The following is a 26,823-nucleotide window of genomic DNA, read 5'->3' as shown; positions in this document are numbered from 1 at the left end:
TCTGGGTGTGCACTCTGGGTGTGCACTCTGGGTGTGCACTCTGGGTGTGCACTCTGGGTGTGCACTCTGTGTGAACAGCCTGAGCTGGGAGATTATTTTTATTATTTTTTTAGGAGGGTGGGATGGAGTGGCTCCGTCGGTATGATGGATTCCTTCGTCTTCACTTGCTTATATCCGGGGTTATCCATCACTCTGACCCAGCACGTGTGCTCCCACACACACACACACACACACCTACACCTAGGTGTGTGTGTGTGATTAGGACACAATTAGGGGGTGATGTGGTGGAGGCTGACTCCATACACAGTTTCAAGTGTAGATATGACAGAGCCCGATAGGCTCAGGAATCTGTACACCTGTTGATTGACGGTTGAGAGGCGGGACCAAAGAGCCAGAGCTCAACCCCCGCAAACACAACTAGGTGAGTACAACTAGGTGAGTACCTATCAGGGCAAACCTGTCTCCTGAAGCCCACTTCGAAAGAATAACATCGGCGGCGTATGCAACATCAGAACTGCCTTCAGGAACCTGTGTAAGGAATCCTTCAGAACCTTGTATACCACAAATGTAAGACCAATCCTGGAGTATGCGGCCCCCAGCATGGAGCACGTTCCTTGTCAAGCACAAGACGAAACTGGAAAAAGTTCAGAGATATGCCGCTTGGCTAGTCCCAGAACTAAGAGGCATGAGTGAAATACATCTCACGTCGCTGGAGGACAGAGAGCTTGGGCAGACATGATCTCTACCTATAAATTTCTCAGATTAATTGACAGAGTAGATAACTGTTTAACACGGGTGGTACACGAACAAGGGGACGCAGGTGGAAACTGAGTACCCAACTGAGCCACAGGGACGTTAGAAAGAACTTTTTCAGCGTCAGAGTAATTAACAGATGGAATGCAATAAGCAGTGATGTGGTGGAGGCTGACTCCATACACAGTTTCAAATGTAGATATGATAGAGCCCAGTAGGCTCAGGAATCTGTACACCAGTTGATTGACAGTTGAGAGGCGGGACCAAAGAGCCAAAGCTCAACCCCAGCAAGCACAACTAGGTGAGTACATCCAGGTGAGCACACACACACACACACACACACACACACACACACACACACACACACACACACACACACACACACACACACACACACACACACACGTGCGTGCGGTCGCTGCCAATATCTTGGTGTGCAGCAGAAGAAACAACTAATGACCCATGAGCTAATGCACCTCCCAGAAGACTGCCTCCTCCCCCCCCCCCAGCGTCTTACCATGGCAGGCCCAATCTCTTCTACCTTCAACCTGCCATCTCCTCTCCCTTTTGACACCAATATATCTCCTCTCTTTCTTCAGACTCCCCCTCCTTCATTTATTATATCTCCTTTTACCTCCCTTTCTCTCATTTTATTTACCTTCGCATTTTCTCTCTACTACAGTTACTTGAATTCTACACAGCACTAGGAGGCCTGGTCGACGACCGGGCCGCGGGGACACTAAGCCCCGGAAGCACCCCAAGGTAACCTCAAGGTAGCACACTTCCCCCTTCTTCTCATTCCTCTTCTCCCCTTCTCCTTTCCTTCCTTCCCTTCTCCCTCCGTCCTTTATTCTGCTTCTTCCCTGCCCTCAGCAGTTCCCGCACCAGCGACAGTTGCCTTTGGGTGGCCTTACCTTAGGGAGCTGCTCCACCTGCTCTCTCTGGGGTCCTCAAGAGGCTCTTCTCCTCCTTCAAGGTGTGTAGAGTTGTATTTTCACTCGTCAAGAGGTGTCCACAACCTCTACGTGTTCACGCTCTAGAGACCTCTTTTTCATCACTTCAAAGACTTGTATCTAATCCTTCCTTTACTTCTTTCTACTAAGCTCTAGAGTTAGTCCTCTACTTAGTCAAATTCTAAAACGGTTCCCCTTGTGTCCCATCCTTTAAGGTTAAATTAAATGTTTGAGGCCTGGTCGACGACCGGGCCGCGGGGACACTAAGCCCCGGAAGCACCTCAAGGTAACCTCAAGGTAAGGTGCCCCGAGGGGTGAGTTTATTGGGCAGCGCCACTCATCCTGTGAGTGGACACACCGCCATAGTGACAGTATTGGGCAGCGCCACTCATCCTGTGAGTGGACACACCGCCATAGTGACAGTATTGGGCAGCGCCACTCATCCTGTGAGTGGACACACCGCCATAGTGACAGTATTGGGCAGCGCCACTCATCTTGTGAGTGGACACACCGCCATAGTGACAGTATTGGGCAGCGTCACTCATCCTGTGAGTGGACACACCGCCATAGTGACAGTATTGGGCAGCGCCACTCATCCTGTGAGTGGACACACCGCCATAGCAGCATGTACAACACTCCCCAATAGGAAGAAAACCCGCTGGGTTGTTCATCCTGTAACCTTTAAGGTTCAAAACTGATCCTCCTTCACCGACTCAAGCTATGCCGCTATTGTTTAGTTGCCGTCGGAGGCGGCTAGTTCATTGTGCATCCCATACTTATCCTGTGAGCCGTAGCGCAAAAAGGATTACAAAGGGCACAAAAGGTCTTTATCAGACCTCAACTCTGAATGATTACTTTAAGAATTTCATCTATCCTTCACACCTTATAATTACGTCAGCTAGTGACAGATAATAGTCTATTTCAATAGCTATTTATAGTTAATCATGATACATTAATTGTAGGTCTTTTCACTAATAATTTTTTGAGCTATGGAGATATTACAGTCGTAGGGGAGCTGCTGTTTATTATTAGTCTTCACAATACACTTCTTGTTTCTTAATCTCATTTGTCGTTTATCTACTGGAAGCGAAATATGGATACAGTGCAAGGATTTCAGGTATTTTATCCTTAGTAAATAAGATAGTTTGCCATTTCATACAAATATGAGTTTAGATTTAGATTTTAAATGTCTCAATTTTATCACAGTCGAAAGTGTACTGGTGCCTCTCTCTCTCTCTCTCTCTCGCTCCTCAGAGCGCCTCAAACCTTTAAGGTCTGTCAAGAGCTCTCACACCCATTGACCGAGTCGTCCACCTCGTCTCTGACAGCTCACGTGCTCTGCAGTCCTTAAATAACCCATCACAATGTATGTCGGAAGTAGCTTGTAATATTAAATGGAATGTAATTTTTGCCAATGATAATAATTCTTGTATAAAATTTGTGTGGATCCCATCCCATGTTGGAGTTGGAAAACATGACTTTGTAGATCAATTGGCCAATGAGGCTTGCAGGAAAGAAAACATTGATTATGACTTTGGACTATCTAATGCAGTTATTAGAAACATACAAATTAAAGAAATTAATTCAGATTTAGAAGAACTAAGAAATGCACAGAGACCTGAAAGCTGCAGTATTAAAAGTTATGACAAGTTTTGTAATAATAGGTATTTGTATGGTCAGCACAGTAACCGGACCAGGCAATGTGATGTAGTCATTGCGGTAATTCGCCTTGGCTATAGACACATCTGGCAGGTTAGTGAGGCTGAGACACTACCAGAATACTCAGATTGTAAACTCTGTGATAAACCTTTAATGCATTCACTAGAACACTATATTGATGAATGTGAAACCGTAAAGGACTTTAGACCTCCTGGCCTATTGTACCACCAACTGTGTTACTATTTTATTGACTCAGGTGTTCTGGACGACATCCTAACAATTTACCCAAAATTTGCTTGTCCATTTTAAAGAATGAAGAACAATTTTTATTTATATTCTAAGCTGTATCACTTATGAACCCATCCCTGCCCTTGTGTGGCAGTGCACAATAGAAAGTTGTTTTCACATATCCACACATTAAAACATTGATTGTAACCATGATATATATGTGCTTCAGCCTACAGTTTAGACCTATTGTCTTATGTATGACCCTCTGTCCTGCGTGACAGTGAATACTAGCATTAACCTCAATTTAATAAGACTATCAAAATCCTCAGATTAGGCAAAATTGTAATTAATTTTGTCAATAAAGATGTTAATAATAATAATAACTCCCAGGTACCTATTTACTGCTAGGTAACAGACGCATCAGGGTGAAGGAAACTCCGCTCATTTGTTCCCGCCTCCACCGGGAATCGAACCCGGAACCTCGGGACTACGAATCCGAAGCGCTGTCCACTCAGCTGTCGAGCCCCTACTCAAACAAAATCTCAAGGTCAACAAATTCTTGCCCAGTGTTTAAATCACGCACAAAATGTTCAATGTTTAGCTCCCTCGAGGAGTAGGTAGGTAGGTAGATGGGTTTAGGTAAGTAGTGGGTTTAGGTAGGTAGTGGGTTTAGGTAGGTAGGTGGGTTTAGGTAGGTAGGTGGGTTTAGGTGGGTTTAGGTGGGTTTAGGTAGGTAGTGGGTTTAGGTAGGTAGGTGGGTTTAGGTAGGTAGTGGGTTTAGGTAGGTCGTGGGTTTAGGTGGGTTTAGGTAGGTAGATGGGTTTAGGTAGGTAGGTAGGTGGTGTTTCCCAGTGGGGAGACTCATCCCTCACACACAACACTTGCCACTTTACCCACGCTGTGTCTTTCTCATTATGGAATTTAGGTTTCAAGTTTCCCCTTCTCGAGTGACTCTCCGAGGAGGAGAAACGAGAGTTCGAGTCCCCCCTCAGAGTTCCCTCTCTCTCTCTCCCGGCTCCATAAGTCACGCCCGAGGCAGCTACAACCCCACCCGAGGTATATTATTTACCAACACGTGTGTGTGTGTGTGTGTGTGTGTGTGTGTGTGTGTGTGTGTGTGTGTGTGTGTGTGTGTGTGTGTGTGTGTGTCGGTCGGTTTTGGCAAGAGTGGGCTGGGGGGGGGGGGTCAAAATAGCCCGGTGAAGAGCCTTCAACGTTGTTACAGGAGGCCTGATCACCTGTACCACACCGCTGGTTCCTGCAGCGCATCTGTCGCAAGTGTGTGTGTGTGTGTGTGTGTGTGTTTACTAGTTTACTAGTTGTGATTTGCGGGGGTTGAGCTTTGCTCTTACTGCCCGCCTCTCAACTGTCAATCAACTGTTTACTAACTACTTTTTTTTTTCCACACCACACACCCCAGGAAGCAGCCCGTGACAGCTGACTAACTCCCAGGTACCTATTTACTGCTAGGTAACAGGGGCACTTAGGGTGAAAGAAACTTTGCCCATTTGTTTCTGCCTCGTGCGGGAATCGAACCCGCGCCACAGAATTACGAGTCCTGCGCGCTATCCACCAGGCTACGAGGCCCCCTCGTAGCCCCTCGAGGCCCCCGTGTGTGTGTGTGTGTGTGTGTGTGTGTGTGTGTGTGTGTGTGTGTGTGTGTGTGTGTGTGTGTGTGTGTGTAAGTAGGACATCTGGGTGACAGCACACACGCAAGTTTGATAGTACACTTCACCAGGGCGCCTCGCCAGGGCGCCTCACCAGGGCGCCTCACCAGGGCACCTCACCAGAGCGCCTCACCAGGGCGCCTCACCAGGGCGCCTCACCAGGGCGCCTCACTAGGGCACCTCACCAGGGCCCCTCACCATGGCGCCTCACCAGGGCACCTCACCATGGCGCCTCACCAGGGCGCCTCACCAGGGCACCTCACCAGGGCGCCTCGCCAGGGGCACCTCACCAGGGCACCTCACCAGGGCACCTCACCAGGGCGCCTCACCAGGGCGCCTCACCAGGGCGCCTCACCAGGGCGCCTCACCAGGGCGCCTCACCAGGGCGCCTCACCAGGGCGCCTCACCAGGGCGCCTCACCAGGGCACCCACCCACTATCAGAGCTCCGTTGGTATTTGATTACTAGCCAATAACCATATTTAATATCTAAGAAAAAAATCATTTGTAAATAATCAGTGATTAGCTATATTATCACTCGATATATTTATCGTCTTGGGGAAAATAGCAGACAAGAAATGTTAAAAAAACTATTAACACACCAACTTAACAGATGATGATTCCGGTAGAGGCATTTTTATCATATTAATAATGAATTAGATCAACAAAGGACAACAAAATCGACAACGTATGCGTTGGTTTTGAGATTACTTAACACTATGTAATTATTTAAGGAACATTTGAAATGTTTATACAGTACAGAATAATCACAATATAAGAATATGACGCAGCCCGGCCGTATTCTGAGTGCTTAGGGAAGGATGTCAGCAGTCAACCTGTCCCTGACGTTCTTAGGGCAAGAAGTCAGCAGTCAACCTGTCCCTGACGTTCTTAGGGCAAGATGTCAGCAGTCAACCCGTCCCTGACGTTCTCAGGGCAAGAAGTCAGCAGTCAACCTGTCCCTGACGTTCTTAGGGCAAGATGTCAGCAGTCAACCTGTCCCTGACGTTCTTAGGGCAAGAAGTCAGCGGACAACCCGTCCCTGACGTTCTTAGGGCAAGAAGTCAGCAGGAAACCCTTCCCTGACGTTCTCAGGGCGACACATCCCTGACGTTCTCAGGGCAAGAAGTCAGTATTAGGAAACATAATATATGTAAGTTAATAAATGTTATCGCTACATTTTTAGTCCGGGCGCCTGGCGGGGGCGCTGGTGCCAAATCCTGGCGCTCTTGCCGCGTCTCAAAGTGGCGGGAAAATCTGGCGTGGAAAGTGACAGGCGAAGCATGGAAAGTAAATACCGCGCCTCACTTTTTGCTCTTCCTTCTAAAACGGCCGACGAGACACCCGAGAAAGAGCTGTCCTGAGAGATAGAACTGGCCGGCCACTTAAAAGGATATATACTGATGGAGTTTAATCACATATTAGGGGAATTTTGTCCTTTGACAAACCTGGCTGTATATACATTGACTATTTCGACCCCACCCCATTTGATTTCTTTGAATTTTTTTTATAAACGTAACGATTTATGGGGACGCGCACGCACACACACGCACACACACACACACACACACACACACACACACACACACACACACAGACACACACACACACACACACACACACACACACACACACACACACACACACACAGGTGGAAGTTTGAAAGCGTAGCCTAAGAAAGATGATGATATTCTGTGATATGGCGGCTCAAGGGGTCGCCGGCAAGGCATAAGGACCCGATATAGAAACTCTGCGACAAATATAGCCATTAAATGAATTCATTTGGCGTGAGCCTCGCTAGGAGCCAGCCTGGCACCACGCCCGGCCTGCTGCCCCCAGGCCCGCAGCTGGCTAATACGGCTAATTATTTCTCAACGTCCTAGAAAGATAGAGATAGACGGATGGAGACATATAGGTGTACGGAGATAAGGAGAGAGAGAGAGAGAGAGAGAGAGAGAGAGAGAGAGAGAGAGAGAGAGAGAGAGAGAGAGAGAGAGAGAGTTAAAGGGATATAAGTGTTTAGTAATTTATTGCTAATGTAATGTAGCCTATCGTATGGAAATTTGTAATTTTTGTCGATTTTTTTTTTTGCAAGTCGAATTTTTTTTTTTTTCGACGATGCGTTAAAAATGGTTTCTAATATCTGCCACCAGGGGGGCAAAAGGCAGAGTAACAATAGGGATCTTCCTTGCTAACAAATAAAGAGCTTAAAAGTTTACTGATCCCTGAAGGAATTCACAATAATATACTATTACATAATAATAATAAAAATAATATAACTAAAAGAAATCCCCAAGCGGACTGCCCAATAACTGTAATAATATTTTCCGTTCATGGTCACTGGATTAGAAGATTAGAATCCTCCTGTAAGTTGAGTTCTCGTAATTTACAAGGAGCACTTACGATGCAGGTTTGGGTTCATTTCTGCTGTGTGATACTTACAGAGTGGTCAGGTGGGTGTTTACAGAGTGGTCAAGTCCATGTTTACAGAGTGGTCAGGTGGGTGTTTACAGAGTGGTCAGGTGGGTGTTTACAGAGTGGTCAAGTCGATGTTTACAGAGTGGTCAGGTGGGTGTTTACAGAGTGGTCAAGTCGATGTTTACAGAGTGGTCAAGTCCATGTTTACAGAGTGGTCAGGTGGGTGTTTACAGAGTGGTCAAGTCCATGTTTACAGAGTGGTCAAGTCCATGTTTACAGAGTGGTCAAGTCCATGTTTACAGAGTGGTCAGGTGGGTGTTTACAGAGTGGTCAAGTCCATGTTTACAGAGTGGTCAAGTCGATGTTTACAGAGTGGTCAGGTGGGTGTTTACAGAGTGGTCAAGTCCATGTTTACAGAGTGGTCAAGTCGATGTTTACAGAGTGGTCAGGTGGGTGTTTACAGAGTGGTCAAGTCGATGTTTACAGAGTGGTCAAGTCCATGTTTACAGAGTGGTCAGGTGGGTGTTTACAGAGTGGTCAAGTCCATGTTTACAGAGTGGTCAGGTGGGTGTTTACAGAGTGGTCAAGTCCATGTTTACAGAGTGGTCAAGTCCATGTTTACAGAGTGGTCAAGTCCATGTTTACAGAGTGGTCAAGTCCATGTTTACAGAGTGGTCAAGTCCATGTTTACAGAGTGGTCAGGTGGGTGTTTACAGAGTGGTCAAGTCCATGTTTACAGAGTGGTCAAGTCGATGTTTACAGAGTGGTCAGGTGGGTGTTTACAGAGTGGTCAAGTCCATGTTTACAGAGTGGTCAGGTGGGTGTTTACAGAGTGGTCAAGTCCATGTTTACAGAGTGGTCAAGTCCATGTTTACAGAGTGGTCAGGTGGATGTTTACAGAGTGGTCAAGTCCATGTTTACAGAGTGGTCAGGTGGGTGTTTACAGAGTGGTCAGGTGGGTGTTTACAGAGTGGTCAAGTCCATGTTTACAGAGTGGTCAGGTGGGTGTTTACAGAGTGGTCAAGTCCATGTTTACAGAGTGGTCAACTCCATGTTTACAGAGTGGTCAGGTGGGTGTTTACAGAGTGGTCAAGTCCATGTTTACAGAGTGGTCAAGTCCATGTTTACAGAGTGGTCAAGTCGATGTTTACAGAGTGGTCAAGTCCATGTTTACAGAGTGGTCAAGTCGATGTTTACAGAGTGGTCAAGTCGATGTTTACAGCGTGGTCAAATCAATGTTTACAGAGTGCGTCTGAAGTCGATGTTTACAAAGTGCGTCCGAAGTCACGCCCATTTTCCGTCCACGCGTGGCAGTGTAAACATCAAACGCTGTGTTTACATCATGCACGTGTTTGGGTACTTCTCCTCCCATTTTGTTTTGTACGTTCGTTGTAACGTTTATCAACGTAACAAATATAAAACTAGTATTAGTAGGCATCCATCAGTCTCAGGAGACTATGGAGTTGCGCTCTGGTGGGGGGTTAATTATGCAATATAAAACTAATGCATGATTAACTCCCCCCTCTCCAAGACTAATCCCAACAGTCAACTCAATGACGCTGTCTGTGCTCGTGGGAAGAAACACCTGGGGAGAGAAGGGATGGGGGAGGTTGGCGAGAGAGAGGAGAGAAAATGAAAGGAAAGGAAAGGGGAGGGTAGGTAGGTAAGGCAAGGCCTGGAGAGAGAGTGACATCAGGTCGGGTTATCCAAGCGTTCAGCACGGGGCTCACCATAGCCCACGCTACATGGACACTTCGTTCTGAGTAGCTAAATCTGAAACCACAACCAGAAGCGTTCAGAGGCCAGACTCCTGTCATTTGGGAGAATGTAGATGCCAAGATTACCTCTTAAGACATCTATGGGGGGGTTGATCACACTCATAAGTACAGGCGATGGTGTACAGATACTGATTGGTTACAGATACTGATGGGTTACAGATACTGATGGGTGTACAGATACTGATTGGTTACAGATACTGATGGGTTATAGTATACAAATACTTGACTGGTACAGAGAGAGAGTGGTACAGGCGCTGCTATAGACAAAGATCTGGTAGGGCCAAAGACATTGCAACACAGTCACGACCACAACCACTGTCAACACACCGCTGCCAGCGGACACCAGGAGGACACACGATCTTACAATAGTCGTGGTTGAGCCATCACGTCAACAACAGTCATCTAGATCAAGGCATCCCAGGACTGGTCTGCGCCCCAGGCCGGGCTCGGAGAGTAGAAAAACTCCCATAACCCTCTATACCCCAGGTATACTCCATGTAAACTTCAGGTATACTTCATGTAAATTTCAAGTATACTTCATGTAAACTCTACGTATACTCCAGGTATACTTCAGTTAAGGTATAATACCTTAATATTAACGTTCATTAAATGAACGTTCTGTTCCTTTCTGAGCCATCTCAGCACTTACACTATACGAGACAGAAACGTTTATACGCAAGCAAAGTGTATTATTAAGTCCAGATTGTATTCACAGGTGTATTTCTCAATAATACACATTAAGGGTTTAATTTAACCCTTAACTGGCCATTAATGAACTGGCTGTTCTCTCGATTTTGCATTCCGTAATAATTGCAACTGTTTTGCCTAACTAGTAGCATACAATCCCCCCCCCCATAGTTCCCTACCGTATAGAGAAAGATGCACACAAAACGCCAAGGTTTTGGTGCTTTGGCGACAACTAATTTTCAACTAATTTTTCAACAACAACAATTTTCAACAATATTTCCAACTAATACGTCGTTTTGTATTACGAACTGGGCGAATTCGTAAACAAAAATGGCAGCGTGTTAGGGGAGAGGACGGGTTGTTTATAAGTAAAACTTTAAGGGAAGAAACAAACAAGTGTATTTCCTTAATGCTCCAGGCAGTCGATAGGTCTTAAACTTTAACTCCAGCGTTCGTGGCTCATCTGTTCCACCAGAGTCTTCGGTCATGACTACTCGAACTCCAGCCGACGCTCTACCGATGGGCCACAGTTCGTCGAGTCTGGAGTGCAAGGGCCAGATTCACGAAAGCACTTACGCAGGTACTTACGAACCTGTATATCTTTTCTCAATCTTTGGCGGCTTTGTTTCCAATTATTAAACATTTAATGAGCTCCGAAGCACCAGGAGGCTGTTTATAACAATAACAATAATTGAATGGGGAAGTTTTCACGCTTGTAAACTGTTTAATAAATGTAACTTAAGCCGTCAAAGATTGAGGAAAGATGTACACGTTCGTAAGTGCTTGCGTAAGTGCTTTCGTGAATCTGGCCCAAAGTCTCTGGGGCGGCTAAGAGAGCCTCCACTCCTAGCGGGCAGAACTCGTAGAATCTTAGGTTTCGTATCGTAATTACCTCATTATTAAGACTCTCAAGGAGATAACATCGAGATAGGCTATTAATAAACCACACAGCCGGTACACAAGTGGTATCTCTGGCGCTGTAAATTTCGTAGATTACGATCTACGTAATGCTAGATTTTCTTCTAATGGTAGCTGGACGTAGCCTAGGCCTATTGAATGAGATTGGGTGGTATAAAATTGAACTGTAGGCTTGTTATGACACTAGAGAACCTACAAGGCATCTAGGAACATGAAATAATTAAATTAACATCCATGGAATATCTAGAGAAGAATCAAGCAACATCGACCTACCTGACTTCGGGGTGCTGCCTCTGGAAGATCCGGAGCCTTGGTCAGTCTTCCCTGGACTGACACTCCTCAGACCATGCTCCAGGTGACCAGAGACTGGCATATCCTCGGAGTCTAGGGAGTCGCCTTCATGGTCCGAGGCATGGTGCTGCGGGCTGTGACTAGCGGAGGCAGGAGGACTGTGTCGAAGTAGCCTGGAGGGACTGTGGGTGGTGGGGCGTAAGGGGCTGCTGCCGCTGGTGTTGGTGGCAGCAGCAGCGGCAGCGGCAGCAGCAGCGGGCGGCATGGGCGGGCTGTGTGCTGCCGTGAAGCGATGCAACGACAGCCCAAGGGTGTCCCGGCTGTCCACCTTGCCGTACCCGTACAAGCCTAAGAGCTCATTCATTGCGGTTTCGGCGAATTCCTGAAAAGACGAAAAAAAACCACGTCTCATTATTTACGAAAAGAACAGTTGAGGCTCTGAAGGTCCGGGAACTTTTGAAAGGTAAACACCTTCTTGCCCAGTTGCCTTCCAACATGGAAAATGTCTTCCTTTTAACCCAGACTGGAAATCTCGTGTCGTAAACACCGTTCAATAGACAACATGAAGTAGGAAGCAGGCCACGAAGGTGGAGCGGGTATAATTTTGCAAATAAAGTCGGCAGAGATTGTTGATAACTAGATCCTGTGAGCCCAGGTCCTGTGAGCCCAGGTCCTGTGAGCCCAGGTCCTGTGAGCCCTGGTCCTGTGAACCCAGGTCCTGAGAGTCCAGGTCCTGTGAACCCAGGTCTTATGAACCCAGGTCCTGTGAGCCCAGGTCCTGTAATCGATTAGTGTCATCTATTGCAATAATTTAAATGTGCAGTAACTGTTATAAAACTGGTTACACAACTCTTAACAGTTTAGATTATGATGTTATAATCTATAATTTAGATTATAGACACTGTGTGATGATGATGATGATGATGATGCTATAGCTGATAAGTACTTGAGGGGAGAGGGAGGAAGAGTAGCTGTTAGGAGAGTGAAGGTCTGAGTTGCTGAGGAGAGAGGGAGGGTGAAAGCAGCTGGGGGAGAGGGGGATGGAAAGTGAGGGGTGAGAGTAGATGAAGGGGAGAACATCCCCCCCCCCCCCTTCAAGACCACGATGGGGTACCAGTATCTCACCCAGAAGCACATCACTTGTCATCCTGGTTGATACCTGATACCTGGTTCGGAGTTAGGCACCACCTTCCGGCACCCCCAATCCAAGGTTTGTGTCATCGTACAATCGCATATACAATCGTTCGATTAGTTCATTAAATCAGTGACTCAGTTTTGTTCCGTAGAGGGGCAAGGGTCTAGAAGCGAAAGTCATTGGGGTTCTAGCCCAGGAGGATGTGAAACCTTGTACTAACCTAATCGATTGATAAAGATTAAGCCACCCAAGAGGTGGCACGGGCATGAATAGCCCGTAAACTAACCTAATCGTTGGTACAACAACCTTGTACCAATCATCGTGACGCCACGCACTTCGTCCACACCATCTATAAAACATAAGTCATTTTAACTGTTATTTTCGTTTGATTAGGTTGAGTTAAGCTAGGTCAGGTTAGGGTGGGTTAGGCTATGTTATGCAAGGCTAAGTTAGCCTAGGTTAGATTAGATTTGATTAGGCTAGACCAGGTGTGTTTAGAAAATAGCGATGACATAAAAGTGTACAAACGTTTCTCAGGTTGTAGACCCTACTCGCCCAGGCAACCTATCCAAACCAGTGAAGGATTCCACATCACCATACCTCCGCAACAAGGAGTCGAACCCCACAAATCACGGGTAGGCGGCTTAGGTCTAAGAGAACGCCGCGGCGCCATTATTCTGAAGACTCGTCCAGGGTCGAATGTCACGGCGACATACGATACCAGCCTAGCCTCATGATCCCTTACCTGCACCGCTGGAAACTTTATAATCTATTATGAGGAACTGTGAATGAGGACACGCGAATCATGAGAGGTTGTTGGGTCGGTTGGGAGCGAGGCTGGTAAGCCTAGGTAGTTTTGTGGGCTATGAGGGGGTGGGGGTAGGGGGTAGGGGGGGGGGGGTTTGATTGTGAGTAAAATATAGAGTAAGAGTGATTATGTATTTTGGAAGAAGAGATTACAGACGCCCCGGTGGACAACACGGGCGTCAGGCTGCTTCGAGCACTAAAACTACACAACATGGAAAACCTACAGAAACAGTTTAAACAAATTAGGTTTGAATAGAAAAGCGGAAGGTTCTCCAGCTACTCCCCGCACTGTTGATGAGAGAGCAAAGATTACCTATCACCAAGCTCTGTTGGGACACTTAAAAAGCACCTTTAATGGGAACAAAATTGATATTGAAGCTAATTCTTTTATCACTAGGCTAGTTTTTTCACCGCAAATTCCAAACACTTGCCCCTTTTCCCCCTTACCCTTACCCCTTTTCTTCCATAAACCCCAAAAGCTTGCTCCCTTTTCCCAAGATTTCCGGAAACACTTGTCCCGTTTCATAAGATTCAAGGTAACTGCAGAAGGCCTATTAGCCTATACGAGGCAGCTCCTATTTATATCAATCCAAACTCATTCATATATATGTGTGTAAATCACGAAATGTGTGTAAATCATAAATTCATATATGTCTAACCTAGGCTCGAGACAATCAAGGGATCCTACTTCTATTATGTTACACGGAAATTGGTTCCACAAATCAACAACCCTGTTACCGAACCAGTATTTACCCAGGTCTTTCCTAAATCTAAACTTATCCAATTTATACCCGTTTCCCGTGTATTGCGAAGTTAAACGCACCGGAGAACATTTGCAATCTTTCTTTAGCACACTATTCAACACCACCCATCTGTGGATTATTTTCGTCGTTCAGCCTGGCCAGGGACTAGACGTCCTTGGTGATCGCCTGGTCTATGAAGCTGTTTGTGTTTGTAGATGGCAGAGTCTTATTGTCATCACAGCCAGGCTGAACCGGTAACTCTAGCAGAGGGCTTGGAAAGTGTGGGGGGAGGGAGAGGGATCGGGAGGTGAAATTCATAGAAGAGGATTTGGATGTAGAAAGAGACGGTTTGAAAGTTCGATGGCCTGTTAGTAACTTGTTAAGCTTTCTCCTGAAATCTGCCACTGTCGGTCCGGTTATATTTCTTTTATTTGTTAACTCCTGCGGTGCTTCGGCTTTTAATAGGATTTATTTTCCATTTCCTACCATATCTCTAACTCCAGTATGGTGTAATTTTGACAGCCAAACCATAAATTGGAAAATGAAACAACGATGACGTTCCGGTTCGCGTTGGGCGACAATTCTTCAGCCAAGTTATTGTGACATCATTGTGTTGTAACTTCCTTGTGTAGGCCTCGGACCTGACCTTCCAGTATTTCCCCATGTGTATATTATGAAGCCTCTCTCGGCTTCACTGCAAGGAGAAAATTATGAGTGCTTCCAGGCGGTCCCACTACCTAAAGTACTTAAGTACAGCCTAGCATCATGACCCCCTTTCCTACCTCGCCGGAAACTTTATAATCTAGTATGAGGAACTGTGAGAGTGGACACGAGAATTAAGAGAGGTTGTTGGGTCGGCTCAGATTAGATTTTACTATTTATTATTAGACTGGGATGGGACTCTACAGATTCTACCCAATGGGCAACGTAGTATCCAAGAACAGCGTTAATTCAACTTTGTAGCAACGTTACTTTTTGGGATATCGTGCCCGCTGGATCAGTAAACGATCACTCTAAATAGTTCAGCTTTGCTATCTAAATAGTTCAGCTTGGCTATCTAAATAGTTCAGCTTGGCTATCTAAATAGTTCAGCTTGGCTATCTAAATAGTTCAGCTTGGCTATCTCGCCTGAAGAAGACGTGAAGCCCGTGCAATATTTCACACGACATAGCACCAGTGCTTCAGAGTGCCATCACTTGTGTCAATTCTTATTTTGAAGCTCTTCATTATCCACTCTTGTTTTCAAGCTCCTTATTATCCACTCTTATCAATTTGGCTCAAAACGAAATATGTAGAGCGTTGTGCATGGTTTGCACGAAGTTTTATTTAATAAAATTCGATAGCCTAACATTAAAATATTTCATTAATCGTTTCTAAAAGATTTCTACTGTTTACGCTTCGAACGTCGAGACATAAAGTTCCTGGAGGGATAACGGGGTGAGGGAGAGACAGAGAGAACTTGGAAGGATCAGAAGGAGAACCAGAGATGAGTAGAGAGAGAGATGTAGGGAGAGTAAGGCAAAAAGAGAAGTAGAGGGAGAAAGGAGAGGGTAAGAGAATCCTATCACCCAAGATATCTTTTTCTCGATTAAATAGGCAATCCGATCCCAAGCTGCACGATGTTTCAAATTGGACAACCTGATCCGACCTCCGTCGTTCACTGGTGGTGCGGTCCTTAAATATAATGGTAAAGGTTTTCCTAATAACAGATCAGTGATCAAGTGACGCGCTATTTACGAGAGAGGAGATCTGGTCTGCTGGTGAGGTGTTGCTTCCTGGGGAGTGTAGCGTGGTGGGGGTGGTGTTGTGGGGGGTGGTGGTGTGGTGGTGGTGTGGTGTGTGTGGTGGTGGGGGGTGGTGTGTGTGGTGGTGGTGTGTGTTGTGTATGTGGTGTGTGGTGTTGTGGGGGGTGGTGTTGTGGGGGGTGGTGGTGTGGGGGGGGTGATGTGGTGGTGTATGTGGTGGTGTGGTGGTGGTGTGGTGGTGGTGGTGTGGTTGGTGGTGGTGGTGTGTGTACTCACATATTGCATGTTTTGTGGGAAATTCGAAGTTTTCTCGAATATGAACAGTATTTGAACATTCCTCAGAAAGCGACCCACAATGGTCGACTAACAACCATGTTCCTAATTACTGCTAGGTGAACAGAGGCAACGGGTGCAAGGAGACGCGCCTAGCTGTCTCGCCCTGCCCAGGATGTGTGGTGGTGTGGTTGGTGTTGGTGGTGGTGTGGTGGTAGTGTGGTACTGGTAGTGAGGTGTGCTTACCTATCAATGTCTACCGTGGGTTAGATTTTGCTCTTATACATAAAGTTGAATATATATATATATATATATATATATATATATATATATATATATATATATATATATATATATATATATCCGAAAACTCTTGACCCCTGAAGGAATCGAACCAGATTAGCCAGTCTCCATGTTCTAGTCAGGTAGTCCAGTGCTGTAACCTCCAGCATGCGCGAAACTGCCCTCAAGCATGCGCGAGGCTGCCTCTAAAGCATGCGCGAAGCTGGCCTCAAGCATGCGCGAGGCTGCCCTCCAGCATGCGCGAGGCTGCCCTCCAACATGCGCGAAGCTGTCCTCAAGCATGCGCGAGGCTGCCCTCCAGCATGCGCGAGGCTGCCCTCCAACATGCGCGAAGCTGTCCTCAAGCATGCGCGAGGTTGCTTCTCAAGCATGCGCGAGGTTGCTTCTCAAGCATGCGCGAGGCTACCTCTCAAGCATGCGCGAGGCTGCCCCCTCCAGCATGCGCGAGGCTGCCCCCTCCAGCATGCGCGAGGCTGCCCCCTCCAGTATGCGCGAGGCTGCCCTCCAGCACGCGAGACCCAAACGCACCCTCCGTCACTCCCACCCTCAATTCACACACGTAAACACCAATCTCATTATGTGCCTTTTGTGTGAAGTTAGAACGTGTAAACCACTCATTCCGTCCCAGGCAAACTTCCCAGCGGGTGATCAGAACCCCGCAGCCTAGGCCTCTGTCAATTAGGCCTCAGCTTAGTGTATGTCCTGCACACGGCGCCACCCCTCACCGGAAGACACGCGAGCATAATACCGCCACCATCCTGTTCTGGGGGGGAAAACGGCGCACAAGTATTCGATAATAAAACATCTTTTACCGTGAGACAACAACAGTGCCGTGTGCGTGAGGGAGAGAGAGAGAGACTCCTGTTTTCCTTTTTTTTCTAATTGTAAGAAGATCCGTGGCAGGTATCATTATGAAGCGACACGGGAGCGGTGGCTGTCATAATTAGCACTGGAAGCCGGCCTTGTCTGGCTCTCCCTGGCCTCCCCAACCCCGCCCTCCACACACTCTCCACCCGCCAAAATTTACGCTCCCAAGTTTTCCAGTAAGAAATTTGGGCAGCGTTCTTCCTGTCACATTTTCTATATTCTGTAATGTTTTCTATACCTAGGAGCAGGAACATATTTATAACCTGACAATTATAGCTAATGATGATGATCATGATAGTTGATATGATAATAAATCACATTAACGTGATATATATCAATGGAAAAAATTCACAAGGACAATGAGACAAGAGTAGTGGGTGTACGGCTTGGCAATGCCAAAGTCGTAAGTTCGCGCCCACCTCAATGCCCTAGTGAATTTTCTCAATAATAATAATAATTACCATAAAACTATAAATGTTACCATTATGGGAGACCTAGGAAGGTGTACCCTCCCCCACCAATGCCTGGCTAACCCCCAGGGGATATATTACACCGAGGTGCAGCCCGCCTCGCCTCAGTGTATATACACAGTGTGGTGAGGGCTACAGTGTCCCTGCTGCTTGGCCAGTTAGCGCCTGTGGTGCTCCAGCGGCTCGTAAACCCCCAACACCAAACAACAGGCTTCCTCCTCAAGGAAAAGGAATCATTGTGAATCTTCCTCAATTCAAATACTTGATTGAATTCAGATTCATTCGACACTGACCGTGTCGTAACAATTTATAATTATCAGACTGCAGCATTTTCCTCTGAGGAAGTCTTCGGAAGGTTTTATTTTTTAAATCTGATACATAGGGAGCACTTTTTTATTAATATTATTTTCTACCACAGACGTAGCCACACATTTACAATGCTAACCAGCATATATACATTTTCTTCTGTCCTCCATGGACAGGGTGAGAGATTTGTTAGAGAGAACACTTAAAAGCCCAGGACTACGACCTATTCCTCCCCCCCCCCCACATTCCCATACAACCACATTACCTTCTGTTGCTTCCGAGGATCAACATCCCCGCGGCCCGGTCTCTGACCAGGCCTCCTGTTGGATGGATGGTGATCTGGTCAAACAGACTGGTTAGACGCACTCGTCGCAGCCTGACGTATGCTCATAATTAGAACAGCTTTTTAAATACCTAGGCTAATAGGTGTAAGAAATTTAAATTTGGAGCTGAAATGTTGTGTCCACGCCTTAAAATAAACATAAATCCAATATAACACCTAAAAATAGACATGACAAAAAAATAGGTCCAATAACTTGTACAATTAACAGTGTACCACAGACATATACTACACATTATCGTTCAAGGAAGAAACGATCAAGTTTCTGCTGAAGTCACCGGATGATGGCTGATCATCCAGTGATAGTGATCAGGCTGTGATGGCTGCGTGGCGCTGTGGGGCTACAGAGACAAACAGCCTCATAGAATATTCGTCATAGGATATTACAGTGATCAGGCTGTGATGGCTGCGTGGCGCTGTGGGGCTACAGAGACAAACAGCCTCATAGAATATTCGTCATAGGATATTACAGTGATCAGGCTGTGATGGCTGCGTGGCGCTGTGGGGCTACAGACACAAACAGCCTCATAGAATATTCGTCATAGGATATTACATTAATCCATTACATATGATTATGTAATCACCAAGAAGGCTGGTTCCAGGCCAGGCTCCGATTGGAAGAAAAAAGGTTGAAATCGTCTACACGTAATCTTCAACCTCTCATCAAAAATAAGACGTTTCCCTCGCAACAGTTTTGTATTATTCATTTTGTCGAGGGTCTATGTAAGAAGGCCACAACCAAACTTAAACTTGTCAAGTATAGCACAGAAATGAACTAACTTAGGCCTAAGATGGAGAATATTAGGCCTTGGAGTGCTTCTTGGGACCTAGGAGAGGTTATAGGTTATATTGTAAAGTGACTTCTTAGCGTGTCATTTAGAGAATCCCAACAATTCAAACGCGAACTTTTGTACGTGATATAGTCAATTTTTGTGCGTTCGACAGGGGTTATTTCATGTACTATAATTTCTGGAGGATGGGTTAAGTAATCTACATATGCCTAGCGAATTATGGCACCAAAATCATATTGGCCTAACCAGTATATGGCACCAAAACATCCCAGTACAACACCACACAGCCTATGTACCAGCAGTACGGCGATAGAAAACACTGCCAAGATCTGCTTTGCCATCTAACTTTTATGTGTAAGGAGACAATGAGCCCAGCTGCTAGATTATGTTACCGTACCAGTGTCTCCTGTGTGTGTGTGTATATATGCAACACCTGGCCCATTTCCCCTCAATGTTGCACGTAAATTTGAGATAATAGTGGCAATTCACGATTCGAAAAAATATATGCTATGTACCATTAGGTAGGTACACTTGTTTCTAACATTATAACGTGAAGTTTACGTTGCAATTCCTTCAATACCTTTGGCTTTAGATGCCTGTACGGAATTCAAGGCACTGAATCGATGATCAGGATTTCTGTATCAAATTTCGTGATTCGAGAAGCGAGAGTTAATTACGCTTCAGTGAACATTAGAGCCTAGTACTGTTAAAGAATGTACATAAAACAAGCTCTCGCCTTGGTTTCGAATATAAAAAATAATCTGGCGAAGTAGAATAGGTTGCTTGGTGCCTTATGTAAGCGGTGTAGGTCAGGCATTAGCGTACATAATGAAAGGGCTTAACGGCAAACTCACACACATACACAGACTGAAAGGGTTTGCAAACACCTAACCCACCCACCCCCCCTCACCGCTATGTAACACAAACACCTAACCACCTCACCTCTATGTATATATAAAAAAAACTGCAACTAGAATATTAGCTCTATCTTATGCAGCCTGTACGTAGGGCCTAAGTAGATCATAGCTGACGCGCAGAGATCATCCATTTCTGCCGGAAAACCGCTGAAATCCTACTTGTCACCACAGAAGAAAACTTAACACATAATCTCTGGTATATACCACGGGAGACCCCCTTTCCCTTCACGGGAATATAAATAGGAGCAAACATGGGATATGTCAGCCCATAAACTAGATTAATTTCGTTGTGGACGGGACCAAGACAAGCAGGGCCACCTGTGATGTGTGTTGTGTGCAGTTTACACTCGTACCGTGAACAGGACAAGTATGTAAGAGCTAATGTGGTGGTGGGGGTGAGAAGTGATGACAGGTCGTGATGTGAGGTGGGGACGAGAAGAGAAGGTGGGAGAGGAAGCCTAGTGATGATGGTGGTGGTGTTTGTGGCTGGTTGCACTGTGAGTGACTTGGCTCCATTACTGACTGGCCGGGTCGATTCGCCTGTGGTGTGTGTGTGTGTGTGTATACTCACCTAATTGTGCTTGCTGGGGTTGAGCTTCAGTTCTTTGGTCCCGCTTCTCCACCGTCAGTCAACTAATGTACAGTTTCCTGTGCCTATTGAGCTCTATCATATCTACATTTGAAACTATATTGAGTCAGCTTCCGCCACATCACTTCCTAATGCATTCCATTTAATGGAGGGTAGAAATAGCCTAAGCTAATCTATCCTTTTGAGATGTATCTAACCACTCTGACACTGAAAAAGTTTTTTCTAATGTCTCTGTGGCTCATTTTGGGTGCTCAGTTTCCACCTAGTCTCCCCCCCCCCATCCCTCTTTCTTAATTAATATAATATCACCTTAGCTTTTGTTTTTTGTAAGACTAAGAGGGGCTCTACAAATCACATTGACTGCTCTTCACCACAAACTGGTAAAATTCCAAAGATATCTTTCAAAAGTAAAGACACCCGCTACAAAGGAATGCATATACAGATGGCAGGAAGTCTCTTTCTGGATTAAGAAAACGAGTAGCCTAGGCAAAGCTGGCGCGGAAGTTTAATGGCCAGGGTTGAGTGGTGTTGATACCTGGTTGATGGAGTTCTGGGAGTTCTTCTACTCCCCAAGCCCGGCCCGAGACCAGGCTTGACTTGTGAGAGTTTGGTCCACTAGGCTGTTGCTTGGGGTGGCCCGCAGGCCCACATACCCACCACAGCCCGGTTGGTCCGGCACTCCTTGGAGGAAACAATCAAGTTTCCTCTTGAAGATGTCCACGGTTGTGTCGTTCGGGTCGGTTTTTAGGACTGAGCCTAACGGTAAATACAAATGACAACAATAACGGGTTATGACGCGCAGTGACAACAACATTTACCGATGACACTAAACAATAGAGCCAAATCACAACCCCTGACCACCAGTTTTGGTCCCAACCATAACACAAAATTGGTCTATGTTACCATTATGTAAAGGTTTATGTAACCTTTATGTTACGTGCAGTGTGAGTGAAGGTTTTCTCCTTCCGAAGACTGCCCACTTGACCTTAAACAACAAAAAATCCAGCTGTCTGAAATTTAGACATATTGGTATTTTCACCCCTACTGATTTAGGCCTAACAGCTTGGTTATCCCAATAAAAGCTTATAATGCCAGTCACCTCCCGCTAGGCCTACCTAAGTTTATGTTAGCTATAGTCTGCACAAGAGCAATATTTGAGTAGCACAGCCTATCGTGATTCCCCGATACAAGTGACAATCGTCTCAGCATCCTGTTCGTCCCATCCTCTCGTCTAATACGTCGCATTCTAAACGTAATTTACCAATCTGTTAAAAAAATGTGACGTATTCGTAAGCATTAAATCTCCGTCATATTTACGTTTTCTCGATAGGTTAGAAGGGCTGCCATGGGTTCGTACGCTTCTGGTTAGGCAAAACAGTTGCAATTTTTACGGAGGTAGGGAAGATTGGTGGGGTAGGTAAGAGCCATGAAGGGTGGCTGAGGAAGGTAAGGTTGGTGGGGAGGTAGGAGCCATTAAGGGTGGCTGAGTGCCCATCCATTTGTTGGAACGCCCCCCCCCCCCCCCCCACCTCCCAAACGTCAGTGTCGTCTGGGACTGCCTGCTGCTTCCCTGTGAACACCTGGCGTTTCCACTCACAGACATAGCCTCATCTGTTCTCCAACAAGCCAGCCATAGCCTCATCTGTTCTCCAACAGGCCAGCCATAGCCTCATCTGTTCTCCAACAGGCCAACCATAGCCTCATCTGTTCTCCAACAGGCCAACTATAGCCTTACCTGTTCTCCAACAGGCCAACCATAGCCTCACCTGTTCTTCAACCAGCCAGCCATAGCCTCACTTATTATCCAACCGGACAGCCATAGCCCCGTATAATGTCTAGACAAAACAGCCATATTTATAATTTGTCATATCGTCAGAACAGGCTTAGTAATAATATTTGCAAGAGTGGTGACTGCGATAATGGTGGTAATTGGGGTAATCCAACTGGTAATGACCAGATGGTAATGGGCTAATCCACTTCCCTCCCCCACCCATTCCTTGGTGTCAAAGTAACATTTTGGATTAGCCTGAAGCCAAGTCCTTTTGTATTCCCTACTTTCCTTCTCGATAACTCAGGGGAGGCAGGCAGGGAGCACCAGGAACACTGGTGGAGCTACCGGGAAGCACCAGGAACACTAGTGGAGCTACCGGGAAGCACCAGGAACACTGGTGGAGCTACCGGGAAGCACCAGGAACACTGGTGGAGCTACCGGGAAGCACCAGGAGCACTGGTGGAGCTACCGGGAAGCACCAGGAACACTGGTGGAGCTCCCGGAAAGCACCAGGAACACTGGTGGAGCTACCGGAAAGCACCAGGAACACTGGTGGAGCTACCGGGAAGCACCAGGAACACTGGTGGAGCTCCCGGGAAGCACCAGGAACACTGGTGGAGCTACCGGGAAGCACCAGGAACACTGGTGGAACTACCGGGAAGCACCAGGAACACTGGTGGAGCTACCGGGAAGCACCAGGAACACTGGTGGAGCTACCGGGAAGCACCAGGAACACTGGTGGAGCTACCGGGAAGCACCAGAGTTCCGTCCCCCCGCCTTCAGGAACCTGAGTCGAGGCGTCCTGGCCCCACCCGAGAACAAAATGCCGAAAATACCACCTGGTGGCCCACCTCACACATCTCCCCCCCACCCCCTCATCCACCCCTACCAGCCTCGCCACACCTATTACTTCCCCCCTCTCCCTCTTGACATCCTCCAACCCCCTCCACACCTACCCTAAGGTTCCTCTTCTTTTCACCCACACGTACACTCCTCTCCCACTACTGCACCACCACTATAGGTTCTCGTCACTCCTGGCTTCCATAGCACAAGGTCCCCCCCTGCAAGCGTGGAGGACGCCTCTGGCCGGCACCCTTGCCACGAATGTGGCTTTTGTTCTTCCACAACAAGTAAGCGTTACAAAAACGTTATTTTGACCAATGTTACGGTGCTGCAACGTTATTCTTTAAGAACGTTGAAAACGTTGCGTTTGTTGGGTTATATATCAGCTCCTCTGTCTTACCTCAAATAATGTAAGTATATAAATTAAAAGAAGAAACTGGTAAGAGATCGCGTGATCTGAATTTACACATATATCTCAACCTGAAAACAACAATAATACCCTTGGGGAGCAAGCCAGCAGTTACAGTCTCATGGAACTATAGGTTCTCTCGTAACTGGTATATATCTCTGTTGCTCCTTTTACGGTCTAACTGTGTGTGTGATCCAAGTGAAGTAGTATGAAATGTTAATGTGTTATGAAGTGTTATGGTCCTTAATATAAGCTAAGATGGACAAAACTATAAATTCAATCTTAGTAATGTAATTACAAATGTATGAACCTTTCGGGTACCGACACACAACGTCAAGGCCAAACAAGGTGAATTTTGAAATCGGAATATTGCCAAGCCGAGTTTTTATTGCAAAAATTAAGCGCAAGGCGAAACCTCATTGTAGGCTCTGATAGTGACACTAGGCTAGCGTCCCGACTTGTCCTTTAGCATAATACTTGGCATTCTCACGCCAAATATACCAACGGACAAAATATAATGTAATAAAAATCATTGCTATTCACAAAGAACCACGCTTTCTATTAGTGGGTTTATGGGTTGGGTTCAGGCAATTTAGCACATAATTGTCTGTCCGTCGTTCGAGAGGACGGTCTGTGAGAAGCTACCTCCGACGCTGAAAGTCCTGTATTGTATTACAAACCATGAACAAGCAGAATCTCATATTTTCTAACCACAGGCTACCTACCCCCCCCCCCCTCAGCTCCCGGAATAACCTAATAAACAAAAATGGGGACTACAGGTCAACATTTCCAGTGCTGTGCTACGACACGACGACACCCTAGCCGTCCCGCCGCCCTCCGCTGCAACATCTGCATTCACTAATATTCCACAGCTTTTCTACCCTAGGAAAGAGCTTCTCTCTCTCTCTGTCTCTCTTCATATTTATAGCACTCACCTCCCTTGCCCCTCATCAATATTTAGATTGGACAGCCGCGGTCGCATTACACATCCCTGGCTTACCCCTCACAGAAACTCTACACCAACAGCTCATTCCTCTACACTATTTTCTCTATTTTAGGCGTAGTCTTCTGCTTGTTTCCAAGCTTATTCCTCACTCCGTGCTCCTATAGTAGTGAGATGCCTGACGTTCAACAACACAGACTTGCACTCGATTCCTCAAAACTCGTGGCACCAACTCTGGTCGTCAAGTGTGATGCGAGATGGTTTCTTACAGGTACGGGCTCAACATTAGTGACTACAAGTACCTTAAGCTGCCCTTACTGTATATGCATGTCTTGTGAGTAGAGCTCGTACCGTACTCAAGGTAAGGTAAGCTATCAGGGGAAAGGACTAAACTATTACGACTACATAGCACTTGAAAGGGATACAAGGACGATGATTTGGAAAAGGATAGAGGAAATGAATGTTGACCAGACCACACACTAGAAGGTGAAGGGACGACGACGTTTCGGTCGAAACGAATGGTGTCCAGGAAATGAATGGTGCCCAACTACTTGGACGGTCGGGAATTGAACGCCGACCTGAAAGGAGGAGAGACCGTCGGTCTACCGTCCAGTCCAAGTGGTTGGGCTGTACCATGCTCAAGCACGTTATCAGTTTCTGGCTTGTTAACGCTTCACCCTGCAATAGGCTACGGTGGTTCCTACCGACTCAACAGGTTCTCATGAATTATGCGTCAAATTTGAAATGTTTCCTGATCTAATGCGTTTGAACCCAAGCAACCCACCAAACTTATCGAGGTTTATGTTCATTAATTCGAGAGCGTCACAATTATGTTACGAATAATTTCATTAAAGCACCGGAATTTTGACGTTGTGGTCTATAGCAACAAGAGTGGTAGTAACCAGTGTTAGCCTACATTTCCTGATCAAGAAACAGTGGCAGGAACAAAAATGTTCCGGTAAAGTAATACTGATAATTAGTGACTATTATATTATTACAAATAATTACATAACATTTTAAAATCAACCAATTATTGATAATTATATGAGAGGGAGGGAATTGATTGCAAAGGGTTTTCTTCACGAGGGAGTTAAGCCGATAGATCGATAGATTTAGCTGGCACTCATTGAGTCTAGCTGGCACTCTTGTATGGAATTGACGCCCAGGTTGGTAGTGGTAGCAGGTCGGCCGAGCGGACAGCACGCTCGACTTGTGATCCTGTGGTCCCGGGTTCGATCCCGGGCGCCGGAGAGAAACAATGGGCAGAGTTTCTTTCACCCTATGTCCCCTGTTACCTAGCAGTAAAATAGGTACCAGGGAGTTAGTCAGCTGTCACGGGCTGCTTCCTGGGGGTGGAGGCCTGGTCAAGGACCGGGCCGCGGGGACACTAAAGCCCCGAAATCATCTCAAGATAACCTCAAGAGGTATTGACCAGAACTATGAGAAGTTACACCTCAAGGCCATACCGTCTTTCCACCTCTGTCTCCTCCTAGCTTCTATAGCCTAGCTTCTATAGCCTAGCTTCTATAGCCTAGCTTCTATAGCCTAGCTTCTATAGCCTAGCTTCTATAGTCATCGGTATTTGCCAAATTTTGACACTGGGAATCGTGAAAAATAATCAGCTCTGTGTTTATAATGACACAGAACTGACTAATAAGGAAATTAATATTTGTTAGGTTACATCAGGTGTTAAGGCTGTCTAAGTTGGAGGTCAGATGATAGAGGCTAGCCTCACCAAACTGGTGTTCAAACGAATGAACAAACTTGGATGAATGGATGAATGAAAGAACGACCAAATCAACAAATAAACGAAAGAATGAGGAAATGTAGTAAAAAAAATAAATAAAGGAATAAATTGATTTCCAAATAAATAAACGATCTCTATTTGAATGTTAATTTATAATTTTTATTTATACATATACACAAGAGTGCAGGCGATGAGTCACAATAACGTGGCTGAAGTATGTTGACCAGACCACACACTAGAAGTTGAAGGGACGACGACGTTTCGGTCCGTCCTGGACCATTCTCAAGTCGATTGTGAATGGTCCAGGACGGACCGAAACGTCGTCGTCCCTTCACCTTCTAGTGTGTGGTCTGGTCAACATTCACAACAGTTTTTACATTCTTGTGAAGCCATTAACACACATAAGCGTTTCGGACAGGTCCATAAGCTTAATTTTCCAGGGAATACGACCCGCCAAATCGTTTAACAACCAGG

At 46.1% G+C, this 26,823-nt stretch overlaps 1 protein-coding gene across 1 annotated transcript in view; it reads right to left on the bottom strand.

Moving 5' to 3' along the window:
* LOC123751444 (sine oculis-binding protein homolog) overlaps window positions 1-26,823 on the bottom strand; it is a 105,014-nt gene that overhangs the window by 71,254 nt on the left and 6,937 nt on the right. The window contains exon 2 of the mRNA XM_069333414.1: window positions 11,333-11,732. Within this exon, the coding sequence (XP_069189515.1) occupies window positions 11,333-11,732 (400 nt within the window). The remainder of the gene's footprint in view (window positions 1-11,332; window positions 11,733-26,823) is intronic.

Source organism: Procambarus clarkii, chromosome 29 (genome assembly GCF_040958095.1).
Source record: "Procambarus clarkii isolate CNS0578487 chromosome 29, FALCON_Pclarkii_2.0, whole genome shotgun sequence".
In the NCBI taxonomy this organism is placed as follows: Eukaryota; Metazoa; Arthropoda; class Malacostraca; order Decapoda; family Cambaridae; genus Procambarus; species Procambarus clarkii.
The sequence above is the reverse complement of the archived record's forward strand: the minus strand, read 5'-3'. Positions and strand labels throughout refer to the sequence as shown.